Source organism: Excalfactoria chinensis, chromosome 17 (assembly GCF_039878825.1).
Source record: "Excalfactoria chinensis isolate bCotChi1 chromosome 17, bCotChi1.hap2, whole genome shotgun sequence".
In the NCBI taxonomy this organism is placed as follows: Eukaryota; Metazoa; Chordata; class Aves; order Galliformes; family Phasianidae; genus Excalfactoria; species Excalfactoria chinensis.
The window spans coordinates 32,529-54,220 of record NC_092841.1 but is presented as its reverse complement, the minus strand read 5'-3'; the positions used below and the strand labels follow the sequence as shown (position 1 = coordinate 54,220).

Sequence of the window (21,692 nt, the reverse complement as noted above, 5' to 3'; positions counted from 1 at the left end):
AAAAAAAGAATGAATGAATGAAGTGCAAGAGCAAGTGTCTCAAGTGATGATCCCATAGTAGTATCAGAAACGATAGATGAAGATCAGAATCATCAAAGGAGTCTAATGAAGGAGATGATCAAACTAGTCCAATTAATTAAAGGTGGTGAACCCTCCTTCTCACCTGTATCATCAAAAATCTCACCTATTAAATGCAAACGCTTTCCAGCTCAAGCAAGAAACAAAAGTAAGACTACACTGCATATTGCCTTGTGGCATTACCTACATGACTGTGGAGAAGACATAAGGAAGTGGCATGACCAAGCTACTCCTGTACTACAAGCACAGGTGAGAGATCTACAAAACAGATCAATCACTAGTACAGTTGCTCCAGTTGCCATAGGTAATGAATAGAGGGGCTCTGCCCTCAGTCGGGAGGGGAATGGGGTAATAGAGTTTATTGGACTGTGTGGATTTGATGGCCTTGCACATCAAAACCACAGAAATATAAGGCACTGGTGGATATCAGCGCACAGTGCACTCTAATGCCCTCGAGTCACGAAGGGACAGTGTCGCCTCCCGATCCGGCGACAAGTTAAGGCTGCCATGTGAAAGTACCGTGCCTCAGCGCACGGGGAACAGACGGGACTCACACACAGTGCGTAACGCCGAAAGTACAAGTTCAATGCCTCACAACAAACCCCACACAGTGGCACAGGTGACCGCCCCTGCGCGACACCCGTGACCTCCCTGACTCCACCCCAGGTGCACGCAGGCACCACCCACCCAATACCCAACAGGACAGAATTAGTCCATATTTCTGGACTGACTGGGCGCTCTCAAGAATTGACTGTGTTGGAAGCTGAAATAAGCCCCACTGGTAAAGACTGGCAAAAACATCCTATTGTGACTGGCCCAGGGGCTCCATGCATACTTGGTATCGATTATGTCAGTAGGGGCAATTTCTGTGATCTGGGTTATCAATGGGCCTTTCAAAAAGCTGCTGTAGATATGGACAACATTAAGCAGCAGTCTGTTTTGCCTTCCCTGTCAGAAGACCTGTCTGTTGTGGGGCTGCTACAAGTAAAAGATCAGCTGGTACCGAATGCTACAAAGACAGTGTGCAGACAAAAGTACCACACCAACAGGGGTTCCTTGCTCTCCATTCATGAGTTGATTCGTCAGCTAGAGAATCAGGGAGTGATAAGCAAAACTCACTCACCTTTTAACAGCCCCGTATGGCCAGTGTGTAAAGCCAGTGGAGAATGGAGGCTGATGGTAGACTGAGAGTGGCCTGAATGAGGTCACACTCCCACTGAGTGCTGCTGTGCTGGACATGTTAGAATCACAGAATCACAGAATGACCCGGGTTGGAAGGGACCTCAAGGATCATGAAGTTCCAACCCCCCTGCCTGGCAGGGCCACCAAACTTCCACAATTACTAGATCAGGTTGCCCAGGGCCCAATCCAACCTGTCCTTGAACACCTCCAAGGACGGGGCATCCACAACCTCCCTGGGCAGCCTGTTCCAGGGCCTAACCACTCTCCTAGTGAAGAACTTCCCCCTAACATCCAACCTAAATCTACCCTCTTTCAACTTAAATCCATTTCTCCTTGTCCTGCTATTGTCAGCCCTTTCGAAGAGTTTACTCCACTCCTGGCTATAGGTTCCCTTCAGGTACTGAAAGGCTGCAATGAGGTCACCCCGCAGCCTTCTTTTCACCAGGCTGAACAAGCCCAGTTCCCTCAGCCTGTCCTCACAGGGGAGGTGCTCCAGCCCCCTGATCATCTTCGTCGCTCTCCTCTGGACCCTTTGCAACAGCTCCATGTCCTTCTTGTACTGAGGGCTCCACACCTGGACACAGTACTCCAGATGGGGCCTCACAAGAGCAGAATAAAGAGGGACAATCACCTCCCTATTCCTACTGACCACCCCTCTCCTGATGGAGCCCAGGATCCCATTTGCCTCCCGAGCCGCCAGAGCGCACTGCTGGCTCATGTTAAGTTTCTCATCCATCAGTACCCCCAGGTCCTTCTCTGCTGAGCTGCTCTCAAGGATCACTCCTCCCAGCCTGTACAGATGCCTGGGGTTCTTCTGGCCCAAGTGCAAAACCTTGCACTTAGCCGTGTTGAACCTCATTAGGTTCACCCGAGCCCACCTTTCAAGTCTGTCAAGGTCCCTCTGAGTGGCATCCCTTCCTTCCACCGTATCAACCGCACCACTCAGCTTGGTGTCATCAGCAAACTTGCTGAGGGTGCACTCAATTCCATCATCGATGTCATTGATAAAGATGTTAAAGAGTAGCAGTCCCAAGACAGACTCCTGGGGGACACCACTCATTACCGGCCTCCACCCGGACATAGAGCCATTGACCTTCAGGGACAGTAAGGGACACAGAGCGGGCTTTAAAAGCACAAACTATGAATAATTGTCTCAGAGGCTGCTGTTGAGTCAGAAACTTCGGGTTCTTTGATCATGGGGCAGTTTACTTGGCCCCTGGCCTGTTGTCCATGAATGGAACTCACCTTTCTCAAAGGGGGCAATGAATCCTAGCACAGGATCCAGCAGGCCTTATCAAAAGAGCTTTAAACTAGCTACAACAGGGAAAGGGACAAAAAAAGGCACACCAGAGATGAGCCTAGGGAATTGAGGGTGTCATGGTTTTGCAATGTTGTAATTTTGCTATCAGTATTCCACATCATAACATCATGTTAAGCATAGATAATTTTGACGAATCTGCTGCTCACAAAAGAAGACTGAATGTCCCAGGGAACACCACGGTCAGTCATATGACCAGGACTATATAATCTCACTTCAGTGCTGAACTCGCTCTCTTGGACCTTGCCAGCCAGGGGGAGAGCCGTGTGGGAGCGTTCCAGCCGTTTCGCCTAGAGTTACAGTAGGCCTCTCGGTTTCGGGACTCACTCTCTCTTATTTTACTTGATTCGTTAGCCTTAATTCCAATTATATTCCATTTTATTGTGTTATTCTGTATTCCGATATAGTATTTAGTAAAATAGTGTGCCTCCTTAGATCGTTGCCGCTGTATTTATTTTCTCTTTCTCTGTTTTCTTTTCCTTTTGGGATAGCGGCCCTGCAGGCCGTCTATACCCCTGTCATGGGTGCCGGTAGATTTTAGGGTAACCTTATGACAGAGGGTGAGGCAGATGACTCAGCTGAAGCGCATCTACACCAATGCACACAGCATGGGCAACTAGCAGGAGGAGCTGGAAGCAACTGCACATCTGGCTATGACCTAGATGCTATTACCAATACATGGTGGGACCACTGCCATGACTGGAGTGCTGTGATGGATGGTTACAGGCTCTTCAGTAGGGATAGACAAGGAAGGAGGGGTGGTGGTGTGGTCGTCTGCATTAAAGACTGTATTGATGTTGAAGAGCTTGGGGCTGGGATTGATAAAGTCAAGTGTCTATGGATAAGGATCAGGGGGAAGGTCTGTAGGGATGACATCTTGGTGGGGGTCAATTACTGACTGACTAATCAGGTTGAATTGATGGATGAGGCATTCTATGAATAGCTTGCTGAAGTTGTATGATCACCAGCACTCATTCTCACAGGAGACTTCAAATTCCTTGATATATGTTGGCAATTTAATACAGACCAGAGGAAGCAGTCCAAGAGATTTCTAGAGTATCATCATAGTATCATAGTATCGTGCGAGTTGAAAGGGACCTTAGAGATCATCGAGTCCAACCCCCGGGATTCGAGCCCTCTGTGTAGCAGCGCGGCACTTCTACCAGAGTGTATGTAAGATATCTTCCTTATGCAGCTGGTACAAGAGCCCACTGGGCGGTACCCTGCTAGACCTGCTCGATCCACAAGGGATCTGGAGATATTGCAGACATGCCCGGACACCAAGCTGTGCAGCCTGCTGTAGGTATCCCACTTTGCATGGGCTTTGGATTCAATGATCTCTAAAGGTCCCTTCCAACCCCTACAATTCTGAGACTCTGATTCTGTGATTCTTCTTATACTTCTGTGTTCTTTGTGCCCTTTCTCCTGTGACTCTTAGGCCAAATTATAATTCATTATCTCTTCTCCCTGTATTTCTTTCACAAGATGTTAGTACAAAACAACACTGCCCTAAATCCTTAATCTCTCCTACCACATGATTTCTGATTATGCCTCTGTCTCTGCTTTCTGTCTTAACTGCTAAGCTGGTGCTGTTCACTGAGAGGGGTGAAGATTAGGATGGTAAATACTGGCAGGTGTTTTACCAGGCATATATATTTTTGTAAATGATTGTTTCAGAAGAACAGATACAACAGTCCTAGAGGATGCCAGTTTCAGTCCCAGCCACAGACAGACGGCAGAGAGCCTCAGCAGCATTTTTTCTCAGTTTTCTCTCTTTAGTTTTTTCTATTACAGCATTCAGTAGCAATTACTGGTGTGAAGGGACAAGAAAAGTTGCCAAACCTTTCTGCATAGGACAGGCCAAAGGGGATCACTGCATTCGCTTTAATAGCCCTGATGCCAACAACAGCAATGCTGTGCAATATATCTGGGAGACAGGAGATGACAAGTTTGTTGACCGAAAGTTTCATGCTGGAATTTGGTATTCATGCGAAGAAATTATAAATGGGGAAGGTGAGTAAAAGCACATAAACTTACTTTAGAAAATAATTGGAGTTCTTTCTACTTATTTGATGTCAATTTTCTCTTTGCTGCAATATCACATATGTATTTTAAAAGAATAAGTAGCCTTTAAAAGTTGATCTTATCCAAGAAAGGGATTCTTAGAGGATACTCCCCGGTCAACTTCTAAAAAAAATTCTAATAAATTCTGTAAAGAATTCTAAAGTGACAGACCATCATGCAGATCAAGATTTTATTTTTGCTTAAAAGGGAAGTGGTTTATTTTCTGATGTTACTTTCTAAGGCAAAAATAACCCCCGTTATGCATGGGCCAGGATCTTTTCAATGGTGTACAATGACAGAACAAGTGGCAGTGGAAACAAACTGCAGCACAGTGAGTTCCAAACAAATATGAGGAAGAAGTTCTTCACAGTAAGGGTAGGAGAGCCCTGGAACAGGCTGCCCAGAGAGGTGGTGGAGTACCCTACTCTGGAGATACTCACCTGGGTGCCTACCTGAGCAACCTGCTGCAGGGAACCTGTTTTAGGGGGCACTGGACTAGATGGTCTACAGAGGTCCATTACAAACCCTGCAGTTCTGTGATTCTGTTATATTTACCTTGAATGATTGCCCTGTAGGAACATAAAAACCATAATATTCATTTTTAATGACAAATTATTTAGATTTTCATTTTACCAGTTAAATCTGCGAGACTGATTTTTACATGGATTTCCTGTTAAGTACAGGCACTCTTACTTTCTTACTGTGATCTCAAAATTCATAAATCAAAGCAGAATAATATTATTTTCACTCTCCTAGACCAGAATTTGAAAAATTATGAGAGCTTCCATGTAACTGTGTTTCACTCTGACATAAGTATCAGTAGAATGGGAAAAAAATTGCTGTGTAAGAGAACCTCTAATTCCACTTGGATCTTTGTATGTGGGAACTGCTTAACTGATTTGAGAAATAGGGTTTATATTGTGAATTCGGGTCAAAGTTAGTTTTTTCTTCTTGTTGCACTGATCAGTTTAGGAGTGCCAAATTGAACAAAACTAGGAATCAAGTCAGCTGTCATCTGTGCAACAAAATACAAATATTTTAGAAGCTGTATGCCCTGAGGAGTGAGTTCTGCCAGAAGATCTTGTATATTATGCAATTTTAAAGAAGTTGATGGCAAAGAATAGAGCAAAATGCATCTCTCACTCAAAAGAAAACAACAGAAAAAAAGACATTTTAGGTAGAGATTGCTGTAGATACTGGGTTCATAGAATGGATTTGTTGTTGGCTATGGCTGTTTTTGTTCATACTTGATGCGGTTAGTAGCTGAAAAAAAAACATCCTCTATTCTCAGAGCAGACCAAAATTAATTCCAAGAGCTTTGTTCAAAGCATCTACACAGGGACCAGGAGGTCACACTGGTTAGAAAATCAAAGCTTACAGATCAAAGCAGTCAAGCTTTGAAGAAATTAGTGTAAGCAGCAGCCTTGATGCTGTAGAGGTCTTTTCCAACCATATTGATTCTGTGATTCGTAAGCAGAATGGAATTTCAAATTAACTGTTAATTTTCAATTTCTGGCTTTCACAGCTGTAATCTTTTGGAAAATACTTCAGAAACTTTCTCAAAGTCTCCCATAAAAGTGTAAATACCAAATCTGTTCTGAAACAGGTCCATGAGTTCATCCATGTACTTACAAACATGGATTAGAGTTTTTCCTGGTCATCTTAATTTCTGCTTCTATGGTAATTTTTTTTTTTTTTTTTTCTGTTGAAGTGTTTCTTAGGTCATTACAGAATACAAAATGATGCAGAATTTTCTTTTAAAATTATTATTATTATTTTTAGGTGAGAAATGTAGAAGTTTTATCAGTTTGACTCCAGCTTCTGATCGAGGTAAATACACAATTTTATTTACATAAATAAAACCTTCTTGACCATATTTACCAATATAATAAATATAATGTATTTTGATTTGAAAGAAAAAAAAAAGAAATTAAATTCCATATAGTTTTTATTCTTTATTTAGTTTTTCCACTTCAAAATGAAGCCCACATAACTTAAAGTATATGTCAATGTCCTTTGAAACCATTCTTTTTGAACAGCAACTTAAACAACAACAACAAAAAGGTATTTTGAATAAGGATAATGGAAATACTGGAAATCAGGTTTTATAAGTTTTGCTATCTCTTTCTTCATACCTCCAAATTCAGTCAAGAACTCTACTGCTGACACTATGCTACCTGGACACAGGGACAGCAGCATATGAACAGGGACAAGCATCTTGTCTCCCAAGAGACTTGGGACATGTCCTGTGCACCAAACCAATCTTGAGATTAATCCTCTCCCTGTGTGCTACACATAGCTCTAAGTAGGTATTTCCATTTATCTGGGTTTTGCAACACAAAGATAACTACAGAAAGCATGGAGTAAACCTAGTTCTTTCAAAGAACTGATCCTTTTCCAACAAAACCTGCTTGCAGATGCCATGAAGAGAGGTCCTTCCAATGTTAATCCCATCATCTAAATGGTTAGACCAATCAGGTAGTGTCTGATCCAGAATAAAGTTTTCTCCAAGGTTTGCAATTACCTACTAGAAAAGTACTCTTGTCCAAATAGCCTGGATAAGCATTTACAACTGCTAGGGGTAGCAGAAAGACAGAATATTTGAGGGAAAGTCCCTCTTCTCACCTCTGTGTAGCCATGTCTCTGTGCACAAATAATTCAAGGTGTTTGTAGCATGAGGAGTAGGTTGTGGGCCTGGGACTGGGGGCTCCTTACACCTAGAACCACTGGTGGATGCAGTACAGAAACAACTCCATGAACAGGACATTGGCCCCTGGTATCCACAAGTCCTATTAAGACACCTAAGAAATTCTGTAACTGAATACTGTAATGTGAAGATACCTCAGGGCAGTGAAGTCCTGTGTGGAAATAAAGGTTTTTGCCCTTGTCACATTCCACCTTGCACAAGAAGACAAAGCTTGTGTTCCACACATATGTATGGCTACTGTGTACACAAGTCTTGGGATGCATCAAGCTTGCTATTCCTGAACTGAACATCCCAAGGCAAGGTGATATACATAGGTGCTCCGTGCATGTGCAGTGATGGTTCACTATTCAAACATATTTAGATGCAAGATCCTATTATTGGACTCTGCTGGCTAATATATCATTCAAATTTCCTGAACAAAATCAACTCTTTGAGAGATAAAGATTTTCTTGAGAAATACACCTTGCCAGGCACTCCCATGCATTGCCTGACCTACTCATATAATGCACAAGTACTTAGTATTTAGTCAACTACATGTCTTACCAATGCTTCTATTTTAAATTTATGATTGTTAGTATATATGTATGTATATATACCTGGTGCTTATATATATCTATGAAATCACTTTGTGGATCAATCAGATGTCTAAGTACACAATAACTTGCTTTTAATGTTTGTATGGTTCAGTGACCAGTTGTTGGCCAGTTCCTGATACTATCTGGACACAAGAGGATTCTCCTGCCTGCTCCTGCCTGTGTGACACTAGCATATGTACAGTAAAAACAGTGATGTAACTAATAGATAACTAGAGAGATATGAACTAACAAATCACTATCAGTGAAAACTGGAGACTGCCTAGGCACATAAAGGCATCTCTGTCCAAATTGAAAGAGCTTTTCTGGTAAGACTGAAAACCAAAAGGGAAGGTGTTTGTTAATAACTAGGGTAACTATTCAGTGTAAAAACTGTATTTCCCCACCTTGCACTGTGAGCTTCTTACATGTGCAGAAGGAAGGTGCAAAGCTCTTTCACTAAATGGCCAAATCAGTAGAGGAATAATAAGTCAGGGTAGCTATTGAACTTGAAGTCTTCTTATTGATGTTAAAATAGCATTCTCACAGCCTCTGACATTTTGTTTAAAGTTATATAAACAATATAAATGAAGAGAAAAATGGTGAAAATACTAAATGACATTTTATAATATCTGCGCTATTATTTATTTAATTTTACAGGGGTTTTATGGCTGTCTATTGTAGCAGAGCTACTCTATAACATTTTACTTCTGACTGGAGTTGTTCTTATGTCGATAGAAATGTGCTACTACAGTACTGTCATTGATGGGCTAAAGATCAACGCCTTTTCTGCAGTAGTCATCGTACTAGCAGGTACAGTTTAGGATCTCAATTTATAGCATCCAGAAAATTTAACACCGATAGAGTTCTAGCTGAAGATTAATGGCAGTGTGTCAGATTGTGAACTACTACCATATCTACTGAGAAATTAATAACACACTGATGTGTTTTTTTTAATGGAAAATATTATTTCTTAATATTTCTTAATATGCTTTATTATGTTTACTTTATATTTGTACTTATTATTTTTATTGTCAGTGTTTTAACTTTATAATTCTTATTTTGGCTGATTGTCAAAACCAAAGAAACACACACACACACACACACACAAAAACAAAACAAAACAAAACAAAAAAAAACCTTCAAAATAACTTGATTTTCTATTTCCAAGATGCTGAGGATAAAATGAGAAAAAGTCCAATCAAAATGGCAGTTATAAGAGGGAATAAAGTAGAATCACATAGTTTTTACTAGAAAACCATCATAAAAATTGTTTAATTTTCTGCATTTTACTTCTTAATCCGGTGCTATCTAATAATAGCATCCTATACAAAATCAATTTTGAAGAAACTTCAGATGGTCCCCAGTCCAACTCCCTGTTCACAGCAGGGTTACCTCCAAGATCAGAGCAGCTTGCACAGCGGGGCTGGTTCTTATAGACCTGCAGCCTTCCTGGGAAGCTGATTCCACTGCTTGTCTGTCCTCTTGGTGGAGAATTTAATATACCAGTACCTGAGCAATGTGGTCTGAGTTCATCTTGACCATGTGATGAGAACTGGATATCAGATCAGGGACTTCTGAAAATGTCTGCCAGTCTGAACTACTCTGCAATTCAATGTCAAACACTTGTCACTGAGGAAAATTGTGCTAAAATTACTGGTAACATGCACAGTGTTTCACAGTTACTCATTTTAAAGCTAGAAGCAATATAACTTATGGTGGAACACATACCACCAACTTTCACAATGTTTTGAGTACAAAGTGATTTATGTTGGTTGCGAGAATATCTTCTAAAAACACATGTAATTGACAGTCAAGTACATGGGCAGATGGCAAAGCCTATGTCTTTATGAAGTAATCTCAAGATGCTTTTCTCTGGGAAAATTGGGTTTGATCCTAGTTCTAATATTTGTGGATTTAGTGTTCTTGTATTTGTGATTGCTGTGCTTTTCTTCATGAATTAAAGATTTTTCACTCTACTTTTTCCTTTTAGACATAATCACATATTTAATTTGTTTGCCATTATCATTTGTTGGATAAGTAAACCAAGATATTTAAAAGCCCAATTGTAATAATGGAGAAAAAAATATATTTTTTTAATTTCTGAAGATGACTTTGCATACTTAAGGACATCTATTGTGTCTCACCTTCATCTTCTCTGAAAGAAATAATAGAAAAACGTCGCATGACTTCACATATATTTCTACTGCCTCTGATCACTCTTGTGGTTCTAGTTATTATCTTACTCAACTTTTCTACAGTTTTCGTAGAGGAAAGTGACTAATGTGGACAATGGGGTGAGCCTCCAAGGACTTTAGAAGACAATTTACAATCCAGATAGTAATTTCTGGAACACTGTAGTTTTAGTTCAACATTCAAGCTAGGCCCAAATTTCCTAATATTTATCTGACATTTTTCTAGCCTCATGTTTGGAAAAATCTCCAACTCCCAGAACCACCACCAACAAAAAAACAAAAAACAAAACAAAACAAAACAAAAAAAAAGAAAACAAAACAAAACAAAAAGCAAAAAGAAGAGAAAACAAAACAAAACAAAACAAAACTCCCATCTTTGTCATAAAGGTTCACTGACTTTCTGAGGAAATGTAATATTTAATGACCTTAAATATGAAAATGTTTTCTTCATGCCCAATATAAAGCCACCACTGCTACAATTTTTGTATCTTTAGGGCACTTCACCTGAAACAGGTGATTTCTTCTTCCTTTTTGTCAGCTTTTACATATTTCCAGATTTCTCTCAGCTCCACATAGGCCGGAGTGTGGCACCCAAGCTTTGCTGTCTATGACCTTTGAGAACACTGTAGGATATCTTTCTTTCTTCCCTTTTTTTTTTTTTTTCTTTTTTCTTTTTTCTTTTTGTCCTGAATTACTTTTCTGAAAGTTTTTAAAAATGTTCATAGTCACCAGATCTACTAGTTGCTCAAAAAAAGACCCCTGTCTCCACAGTCTTTCTTGATTAGGGGTTTACCAGTAGAGCTCCTGGAAACAATTTTAAAATATTTTTCTCTTATAATTTGTCAGAGATTTTGAACCTCATCTACGGACTTAGTAAAGTAGCATACTTTTTTTTTTTTTTTTTTTTTTTTTTTTTTTTTTTTTTTTGACTGGCTAAATAAGCTTACTTTTTGCTGAAATATTCCTACCTGTACCTCTTCATTCATTGCCAGGTCTATTTCTAAGGAAAGGATAGTGAGCCTAATTGATGTAAAGAGCATGACCACTTTGTCTGGTGCCACTCTGGCACCAGAATCCTCTTTCTTGGTCAGTGGAGCCCATCTCTGTGCCTGGGAACCTGATGCCTCTGCCCAGGCTGAGGGGACATGGCTGCTTCTTTCCCTTTTGCAAGTTCATCCAGTAGCAATGCTGTGTACATGTCACAGTGACATAGGACGCACATGCAAAGAACCATGACATAGTCAGTTAGCCTGCCATAGTCAAAAACACTGACTTGAAAACGAAGGATTCACATAAGAACATGAACACAGAAAGCTGACTCTTAGCTTGGGATGGCAGAAGCAGAAATCAGTAGTGCAGGCACATACACAGCACTCCCCAGGTTCACAAGCACATAGACATTAATGGATGCTCTACATGCTGGCACAAATCCTCCTTCTGGCCAGTATGCCTGCCCAGATTCTGTCCTCTCTTGTCTACTTTCCAGGTCTCCTACTTATAGATTAGTCCAGCCTGATGCATACTGAGAAAATGCAGCTTTCACATACAGACACTTATCCTATATGCACCCCATGCTGTAAGGCCTCCTGGATGCAATGGCTTGGACTCCCACCCCTCCTGATGTCCCAGACCAGACCTGCAGCACCATTATTTTCTGGCTGGTTCAGCTTTGAGTTTGTTGGGTAATTCACCCTCCAAACATACATCAGCTCTGGGGAAGATATGGACACTTGCTTACCGCCCCCCCCCCCCCCACCCACCCACCCCATCGGCTGGCACCAGGCACATGGTCTGTGATTCATGGCCTGGCTTCAGCCACCAGTATGGAGTCCCACACTTGCCTCACTCATGTCAGCATGCCGATGGTAGATATTCTGAAACTGCACAATACTCTTGCTTCCGTGGCCAGGAGTAGAAGACCCCACCCATGCCAGAAGCTGCACTGGAACCCCATTGATTCCAGTAGTTGACATTACAGGCTGGAGCACCCACATTCCCAGCCTTACTCCAGTAAGCTACATTAAATTCCACCTATACTGGTCCCCTCAGTAGTCAGCATTTAATCATTTAAAGTCATATCCACACACATGTACATTTCTTTAGTCACACTGTTTTTTGCCAGTAACTGGCTTGGGAAGCACAAAGTTGTGTTTCAGTGGTTGGTAAAACCAGGATCTGGTATCACAGTCAGGGGCCCATACCCCTAGTCTGACTCCAATAGCTGGCGCTTGGGGCTCAGAGTTTGTAGGCCCTGACAATAGAAACCTCGCTCAGTTCAGCAGCTGACAACATGGCTAGGGGTGCCTCATCCCCTGGCCCTGACTCCCAAGAGCTAGCACCAGTTCTCACTCTTGCACATGTCAGGCATCCCCTACCAGCTGGCACAGTCTCTGCGGTCCACATGCACACAAGGCAGAGAGCACAGATACAGAGAGAGATATTTAAGAAAAATGATTCAATAAGAAAATACAAGAAGGTAGGACAGATTGCTATGATCAGGCAATGGGCTTCTCCAGAAAAAGCACTGACCGTCCCCATTTCATATAGGACTAGCACCTTCAGCCTCTTTATACTCTTTCACTACCCCCACCCCTCTACCTTCCCACATTACTCCTTCCTGCTTCTCCTCCCTTCCTTTCTCCTCCCTTCTGCATCCTATCCATTTTGGTTCCTATCACTGCTTCCTGTTTCGTTTGTCAGGTTTGTGTCGCTGTATGTTTTTGTCTGTGGCTTACTTCCTTTCTTATGCACAAGAAAACAGTCATAGAGGAGATATGCTTAAAGGAGCAGAAATTCTTTTTCCATACACTCTTACAAGATTAATTCAAGTATTAAGACAGTTACACCAATTACTGGCACATTTTCCTTGTGTCAATAGTCATAAACATTCATCATTATTAATATTCCTTATGTACCTTTGTACAGTACTAAGGAGGCTTATACAGCAAGTTTTTTACTGGATACCCTTTACTTGAGCTAGATCCTTATTTTAAAACATTTCATGAGATATTAAAACATTGAATGACATCTGTCTTAGCTGTTAAGTTTACATATAACCTATTGCAAAAATGAACCAAATCTAGTTACACAGTCAAGGAAATGGTTAAAAGATTCATACTTTAATCTGTAACAAAAATGTATTTTTTATACCGACATGCTCTTGATTCTAACACAGAAAAACAAACTAGAAGTGAACTAATGGAATGTGTAGTAAAGTATAGCTACATAATTAAATCTGTACTCAAAACACATTTTAAGAAAGCAGCTGTAGTACTTGACCATATAAAAACCTCAGGGTTTAATTTCCTTCAGTCTTTAGCTCAGACCAAATAAAGTCTTAAAATAAATGTTCTAACTGAAGTAGAATATGTTGACCTGAAAAAAAGAGAATTATTGTGAAATTTTATTCTTATATGAGAATTCAAAGGAGGGAGTTCTAGTAAGTGATCCAGTCTACCATCCAGGAAAGACCATTTTTGTAGTGACTGCTGAAGCCAGGTTATTGTCAACTTCTACTTGTTATGTTCTAGACCAAAAGCCTCTGTGGACTAGCAATTGCTTTTTTCTGCTCCAAGAATCTGGTATTTTGGACAGTGGGTTGCTTGATATTTCCAGGATATTTGTGGATATTTGTGTAAACATAGCTGGAAACAAAAAATACAGAAGTTAATGGAGAAGTTTACTGACTGAAAATAAAATGCAAATGGGAAATGCAATGGGCTTAGGTTGTAGCTTTGTAGGAATTTTGTAAAGTAGATGACTGAATAGAATCCACTTTAACAACTGAGTCTTTCTGTACTTTTTAACAGGCATTAAATAACTCGTTCACTTTTTCATTCACTCAGATAGCGCTGATAAATGTCTGCTTTTGAGGCACCAATACAAGCAATACTTGTACCTTTGAAAATCTTAACACTGAAAGATAGAAAACTACAGGAAACGTGACTTGTACAATGCAACTGAGTGAGACTTCACTGTTATGATTGATGCCTGCTCAGGGCTAAATTACTAAAAGAAGATTTTCAAAGAGTGAGAACCAGTAACTTTTTTGCTTTTTAAAATCTATGTGTTGCATATTCCACTGCTTGCATAGATTCCACTAGCAGGTGTCAAAGGATTGAACTAGTGATTGTCTTGACAAACTCACAACACATAAATACAACTAGATAACAATGTCCAGTATGTTCATGTGTATGTTCAGCTCCTCATGGAGTTTAGATATGTTGAAAAATGTTCTTCAGGAGCTCGAGGGACAACTGTAATGAGATGAGAAGGAGGAATGGCTGCAGCTTGCATTTTCTAATATTGTCATGATATTGTGTTTTTTAGGTCTTCTGGGCATGGTTGCTCACATGATGTACACAACTGTATTTCAAATGACTGTAAATCTTGGTCCTGAAGACTGGAGACCTCACACGTGGGATTATGGCTGGTCCTATTGGTACCTATTTGTTTATATTTGATTCTTACATTACATTTCAGTCACTTCACCCTATATTCAAAGAATTTATACCTGCTTTATAATGGATGGGTCTAACCTACTTCCCTCCTGACAAAACAGTTTGATATCTAGATGCTTTTTCTCCAAAATTCAGTACTCAGATTATTGCATATTGCATGTATAAAATGTGAGTTTTGCAATTACCATCCTTCAGACAGTTCTGCATGAAGCAGAGGTTCTTTTCCACATGCATCAGATTACCCATTTTTTTCAGACCCAGATTTAGTACCTTTATTTTCCAGGAAGACTGCCTTGCATAAGTTACTTAAAGCACTCCTGGCCTCATTCATTTAGTCTAAATATTTCCTTATTTCAGGTAGTTGCATGTGGAACATTTCAGACAAAATGTAAATTTTTGAGAAGAGGCTTGGGCAAAAAATAATGTATTTTTGCCCTATAAGTAATTGTAACATTCCTTCTGAGGAAATATAGTTCATTTATTAAGAAAGAGGGCTATGCAAAGGATTTTTGCTATATACATATCTTTGTTGTGCCACTGAAAATCCATTCAAATTTGGTCAGTAGTCAGTATTTGAATTTGAGTGAACCCTCAACAAGTTTGCATATGACACCAAACTGAGCAGTGCAGTTGATAGACTGAAGGGAAGCCATCCAGAGGGACCTGGGCAGACTGGAGAAGTGGGCCCAATGTGTAACTAATGAGATTTGAGAAGGCCAAGTGCAGGGTGCTGCACTGGGTCAGGGCAATCCCAGGTGTTTGTACAAACTGGAGGAAGAACTTGAGAGCAGCCCTGCTGAGAAGGACTTTGGGGACAAGAAGCTGGACATGAGCCAGCAGTATGTGCTTGCAGCCTGGAAAGCCAACTGTGTGTTGGACTGCATTAAAAAAGGGGTGGCCAGCAGGGAGAGGGAGGTGATTGTCCCCCTCTACTCAGCTCGTGTGAGGCCCCATCTGCACTACTGCGGACAGGCCTGGGGACCCAGCACAGGAAGAACATGGAGCTCTTGGAGCAGGTCCAGAGGAGGCCACTAAGATGGTCAGAGGGCTGGAGCAGCTCTCCTATGAGAAAGGTTGAGGGAACTGGGCTTGTTTCGCTTGAAGAAGAGAAGGCTCCAGGGGGAACCTCATTTTGGCCTTCCAGTACTTGAAGGGAGCAGGAATGGCTGTTTACAAGGGTGGACAGTGATAGGACAAGAGGAAATGTTTTTGAATTGAGACAGGGGAGATTCAGGTTAGGTATTAGGAGGAAGTTTTTCACACAGAGGGTGGTGATGCACTGAACAGGTTGCCCAAGGAGGTTGTGGATGCCCCATCCCTGGAGGCATTCGAGGCCAGGCTGGATGTGGCTCTGGGCAGCCTGGTCGGGTGGTTGGTGACCCTGCACTCAAGCAGGGGGTTGAAACTAGATGAACATTGTGGACCTTTTCAACCCAGGCCATTCTATAATGATTCTATGTTATTATTCTTTCTTTTCTGGCTCTTCTCTCCACTGTCTTCTGAGAGAAAGTGAGAGAGCTTGGTTGCCCATTGAATTATTTACTTCTTGTTGACTGCTTATTAAGTGTGCCTTTCTGCTTTACAGCTCAGTTTCATCTATGTTCCCTTTTTCTCTCATGTGTTTCTCTCCAGCTCAGCAGAAGGCAAACAGTCTACTTCTACTTCTCTAAAGTCATAACTGCTACATCTCTCCTGCAGCATGACAGAAAATTAGACTAGATGATCACTGTGGTTCTTTTCAACCCAGCCCATTCAATGATTCTATGATTCTATGAATTTTCAAGAGATACTTGCTTAAAACAGCTGTCATTATGTCACCGGAGAAACAATTGTATTGGGTTAAATCCAAAGTCTGCTGGCCTTAATAATTAATGTCACTAGAGCAAAACTCAGATTATTTCTCTGAATAGTGAGAATATAGATCACAGCTCATTTGTCATACACATTTTTGTTCCTTTAAAGCTTATTGCATTTTTATGAACAAGAGATTATAGCTATGTCTTTGCAATGGAGATTTGATAGAGATTTTGCAGTGAAATAGTGTTGTTTTTTTTCTTTCCTGTCTCTTGTTTTGTTACCTTCCACCTTCCTAATAACTGAAATCACATTTAAGGTCACTCTACATTGCTTTGTCTCTGTCCAGGAGTTTAAATTTCCTGAGCCAAACCAGCTTGTTTGGAAGCTTCTGTTCAACATATATAAACGGAGCTGTTTCTCTAGTGCTTTCAGTGCACTTAAGTGTTGGTACAGACAACACTTCAAAGACAGAGCCATTGGTACCTGCATGTAATTGAGGAAGATGGTCTGTGTGGTGCCTTTTTTCTAACAATTGCGTGCTCCTTTTTTGTTTTGTTTTGTTTTGTTTTGTTTTTGTTTTTGTTTTTGTTTCTCCTGACAAAGTTTACTTTCTTCTTTCCTTTACTCAGCCTAACAGGTGGTCATATCACCCCATTCACATCTAAGAATAAAGCAAACCATACATACAGATGCCTCATCTCCTTCTTCCAGCTGCCATGCTTGGTTTCTTTCCTTTTATCTCTTTCCATATTCAAAATATTGAATTTTCCATATTGAAAATTATCTCTCTTTTGACACTTGGACCTTCCTCATTTTTCTGTAAGTCCTCAAGTCTAGCATTCCAAAACTTGTCTCCTACTGATTGAATGGGAGAACCTCATGAGAGTGAAAAGGGAAATATGCTGATACTCTTTGAGGAAAGAAGACAAATGCCAAAAGATGCATTGTATTTAACTCTGTTTTTGATTATCTCAACTTCCACTTGTGGTCACTGTCATTAAGACCATGACAGGGATATGGATGGGCAGACACACAGGAAAAAAAATTTACTACTTTACCAGTTGGTCCTCTTTAAAATCACCTCTCTAACTGCCAAGGAAAACAGAGAATCAGGCCAGTGGCAGCAGGTTTTTATCCCAACCTCCTTACTCATTGGAGAAGAACTCTAATGCCTGCAAGAACTGCTGATCCTCTGTCATGCTTCTTCCACCTGCTACAGTTTCCCATGTCTCCTCATATCTGGCTGCAATGCCAGAGTTTTTCTTCTACCTTGTCCAGGAGGTACTTGGCACAATAATCACTACTGATGGATAGGCTTAGTCTGTGGTGGCCCTGAATATCTTTTTAATAAGCATTAGGGCCACCAGCAGGTGGCTCAGCATCAGACAGTTGTTTGCACACAAATGTCTTAAAAACATTGTTTTTCTCTTAAAAACAAAAATATAACATCATGTCAGACTCTGAAAAAAAAAAAACAAACAAACAAAAAACAAAAAACAAAAACCTAACTCCATCCCATCTGAAACTAAGACAATATATTTCTCTGTATTTGTTTTTTATCTTCTTAGGTAGGTTGGAAGATGTTTATCATTTTAGTGAATTGCTCACTCTCCTTGTGTTTCTCACATTGATGCATCCTCAAATGAAAAAAATGGTTTCTCTCTAAAGATTTGCTCTGTACTAAGTTTCCTTCACAAAGCAGTGATGGAAAAACATGTATTCCAGTTGCACCTTTACCTGTAACTCCTTTATCCAGATAAACTAGTTGCCGTAGTCCACTTTCTTATCCAGTTGATCTTTCTGATCATGCTTTTGCCTTTATTCTTTGAGCAGAGTTCAAACTGAATTTACTTCTTGAAGCTGAATTTCCACTTTAGCCAATCTGTCCTCTGTCCTCTGGGTCTCTCAGTAACAAGACTTCACTTACTTCTTTCCTTGGTTCTCATGGTTCTACTTAGTTGATGTGTTCTTTTTTTTTTTTTTTTTTTTTTTTTTTTCCCCAGATTGTTTATGGAAAAAGGAAAAGTTCTGGGAAAAATCTTGAAGAATTACATTAATATCCTCTTATATTGTCAAAGGAAACAATTCAGTTCTGTCTTTTATTTTGTATATTTTAACACAACAGCATTGGTCTACAGAAGTATCTGCTCATAAGAACTCATTTTTTTTCAGTTTTTGGTAAGAGGCCTTTTTGAAGTTTTCTTGTAATCAGTTTCTTGCCTTTATTTCAGTAGCTCCTTCAAAGGGCCTAAACAGGATGATTAGGAAGAGTGCCTTCAACAGGAGTTGTGCTTCGTATTATTAATTATACTAATTTTTCTACTAATGCTACAGCACTTTATTTATTCAGTGAAAATGCTGACACGCTACCTTTAAATCATCTCATAGTTTAAAACTTGATTTCATAGCTGCCCTCTTCCACTCTTCTCTACTACAGTTGGCTCAAGCGACAGGTTACATACCAGCAAAGGTGGACCTGCCATTTGTATTCAGTTTGAATGGTGATGTACATCTTCCTGCTTCTCTTGACTTTCCCCAGTTCTTGCTATTTCTTTGTTACACAGTCTTTTCCACTTATTCTTATATTTGAGATGGTAAGTCAGTGTGTGATTTGGCTGACTTGAGGAGAAAACATAACTTAAACTGCCCCCCCTCCTTCCTCCTTCTAGTGGTCCTGTGCATCTGTCTGCCATACTCCATTGCACTCAAATTGTCAACGTATCTGGTTGTCTGATAATCCTGGTAACTAATCCTTGCCGAAAATAGCGCTTAAAAATGGGAAAAATTAAAAAAGGAAAGAGTTATTTAAAAACACAAATGACTTCACTGAACTACAGCAAGGATGTAGGAACAAATAGCTATGAAGGAGAAGAGATATTAGAAGGAGTTGCTTAAACTGATTTTTCTACTAAAGCACATTTCATTTGATTATCCTGACCTTGACATGTTAAGAAAGGCTCTGCTAAATTTCTCAACTGTAAACTCTAATTCATTCCACTGAGACCATATCTTTACATGATAGTTTTACATTTCTAGCATGCGTTGTCCACTCAGTAGTCTAGCGTTTTCTTGTATCATCAGTAAATTGTAACTCAATATCAATTTTTAGTTCTGTCTTGTTATGGTGTTACTCCAAACATTTCATAGTTGGTGTCACTTTCTTCCTCTTTAGTCATCACCTGTATTTTCTCAGGAATGTATTTCAGCATTTGGCCCTGCTATTTAACACTTACTAATCTTTGTGGGTAACTGACACAAATTATTTCTCAGTGACACCTGTGAGATTTTTAGCCTCAGTAGCTGCACATTTTAATTTTTTAACCATCTTCATTTTTACATAGTTCCTCTTCCTGATAATGAACTCAGAATTAACAGAGGAATCATAGGCATTAAATGTGGATATTATAAGGAAGGACTTTAAATGTGGATATTATAAGCATAATACAGAGGCCCATTCTGTAAGTCAGGTATGTGGATGGCCATTAACCAAATGTATGTCTTCTTCTCTGACCATTCTCCTCCTTCCCTAGTATAAGCCAATGCAACATCTTGGGTGCATTTTTTCAAAAATAAAGTTGAAGAACTTGGATATGAAAATGTTCTGCTAATTTCTAATAAACTTTTTTGTTTATAGCCTCGCTTGGGCTTCCTTCGCTTGCTGTATGGCTGCAGCTGTCACCACCATTAACAAATATACAAAAACTATTTTGGAATTCAAGCACAAAAGAAAAATGCTGGAAAGGAGTTTAAAGATTAAATACAAGTTTCCTGATCACACAGCTCCAGAGAAAGCTTGCAATGTGTATGTGAACTCTTTTCACGGTTCTACAGAGGACTGTGCACATCCAGTAAAAGATTTACATCACCTGGGCACTATTTCAGTTCTATAAATTTTAAACTTTTCTCAAGGCATACTGTGAACCATAAAATCAGAACAGAATGAAAAAATATTATTTAATAAAATTGTATATTTGTGTAGCATTAGTTATCTTCTCTAATAAAAAACAAACAAACAAACAAACTCCATGAATGTTTCAAGGAAGTCTTAGTATTTCTAAAGCAGATGTATGTGTCCTAGTACAGAAAAAATGTCTGTGACATAGGTTCTGCATTGCGCTGATTTTTAAGCTGAGTGCCTGGTGTCTCTTGCTGAAGGTAAGAAATGTGAAGGCACACACCCTTGTTTGCAGATGTGCTCTTTTGATCTGTTAAGGAGTTGTGGGAGGAAGTGAGCAGGCTGCATAGCACAAAGGATGATTAAATTGACAAGTTATTCACAGAGACACTGCAAAGACAAGAGCCTGAACCTCCATTATGCACAGAAGAAAGAGCATCTGGAGACTGTTTGCTGGAGGCTCCCAGGACTGGGAATGCTGGGTGCTTGTGACTTCTGGTAAGATGAAGATGGCTCTTTCTCCACTAGCAGATCTGCAACTGCAGAACTGGTTTGGTTTCTGGCATCAGGCAAAGAGTGGAAACTCTACATGGGGTGCACTCAGAGCCAGCAAATCCTGTAGCACCAGTGTATGATAGCAGGAGACTGTCTTCTTCAGGGACTGAAGGCCATTTTCTGGTGATCTAGTAAGATATAGGGATGTTTGCTCTCTGTTAGGACATTGCCTATAAGGTGTTTCAGGGAGACTACTGAAATCTGTCCAGCCCTCAGGTTACTATCCCCTGCTGATTAACCATGTGGACACCAAAGATACTACTGGGGAGGCCTTGAGCATGTCCAGAATGACTACACAACTATGATTTGTGGGGGAAGGTGTAGGAGATGGGGGTCCAGGTTGTGTTTTCCTTGACCATACAGGAAGAAAGACTGGGTGGAGGGCCTGGATGCTGCAGGTAACACTTGGTTTTGCATAACTGGTCCTGATGACAGGCGTTTACAACTGTAGAACTCTCTCTGAGGACCAGGAACTGCTTGGGGAGACAAGGGACATTTTGTAAAGCTTGACAAAATAATCTTAGTGAAGCTGACCAACCTGTTGAGGGGAATGTTTACTAGGAATGATGGAAAAGGCAAATTATGTCATTAAGCAGAGATTAACAGTGCAAGAAAAAGGTACAAAGTGACAAGAAAAGTGAGTCCTCAGGGATGACAGAACAGGATAAAACTCATCTCAAGTGTATGTACACAAATCCAAGCAGCCTGTGAAACAAATGGGAGGAACTAGAAGACTGTGTGCAGACAAAGAACAGCAATGTAATTGAAATAAGAAATGTGGTGTCATAGATTGCGTGACTGGATTACCATGATGGTTGAAAATCAACTCCATTGAGAGTGACTTGGGGATCTTGCTGAACTGATGTCCA

The 21,692-nt window shown here is 40.3% G+C and overlaps 1 protein-coding gene across 1 annotated transcript; it reads left to right on the top strand.

Moving 5' to 3' along the window:
• The first annotated feature begins 4,242 nt into the window (after positions 1-4,242).
• Positions 4,243-20,263, top strand: GSG1L2 (GSG1 like 2). The gene is given in 5 exon segments (XM_072351960.1): positions 4,243-4,591; positions 6,425-6,472; positions 8,582-8,734; positions 14,446-14,557; positions 20,008-20,263. Coding segments are annotated over 5 exon segments (918 nt in total).
• Positions 20,264-21,692: the final 1,429 nt, after the last annotated feature.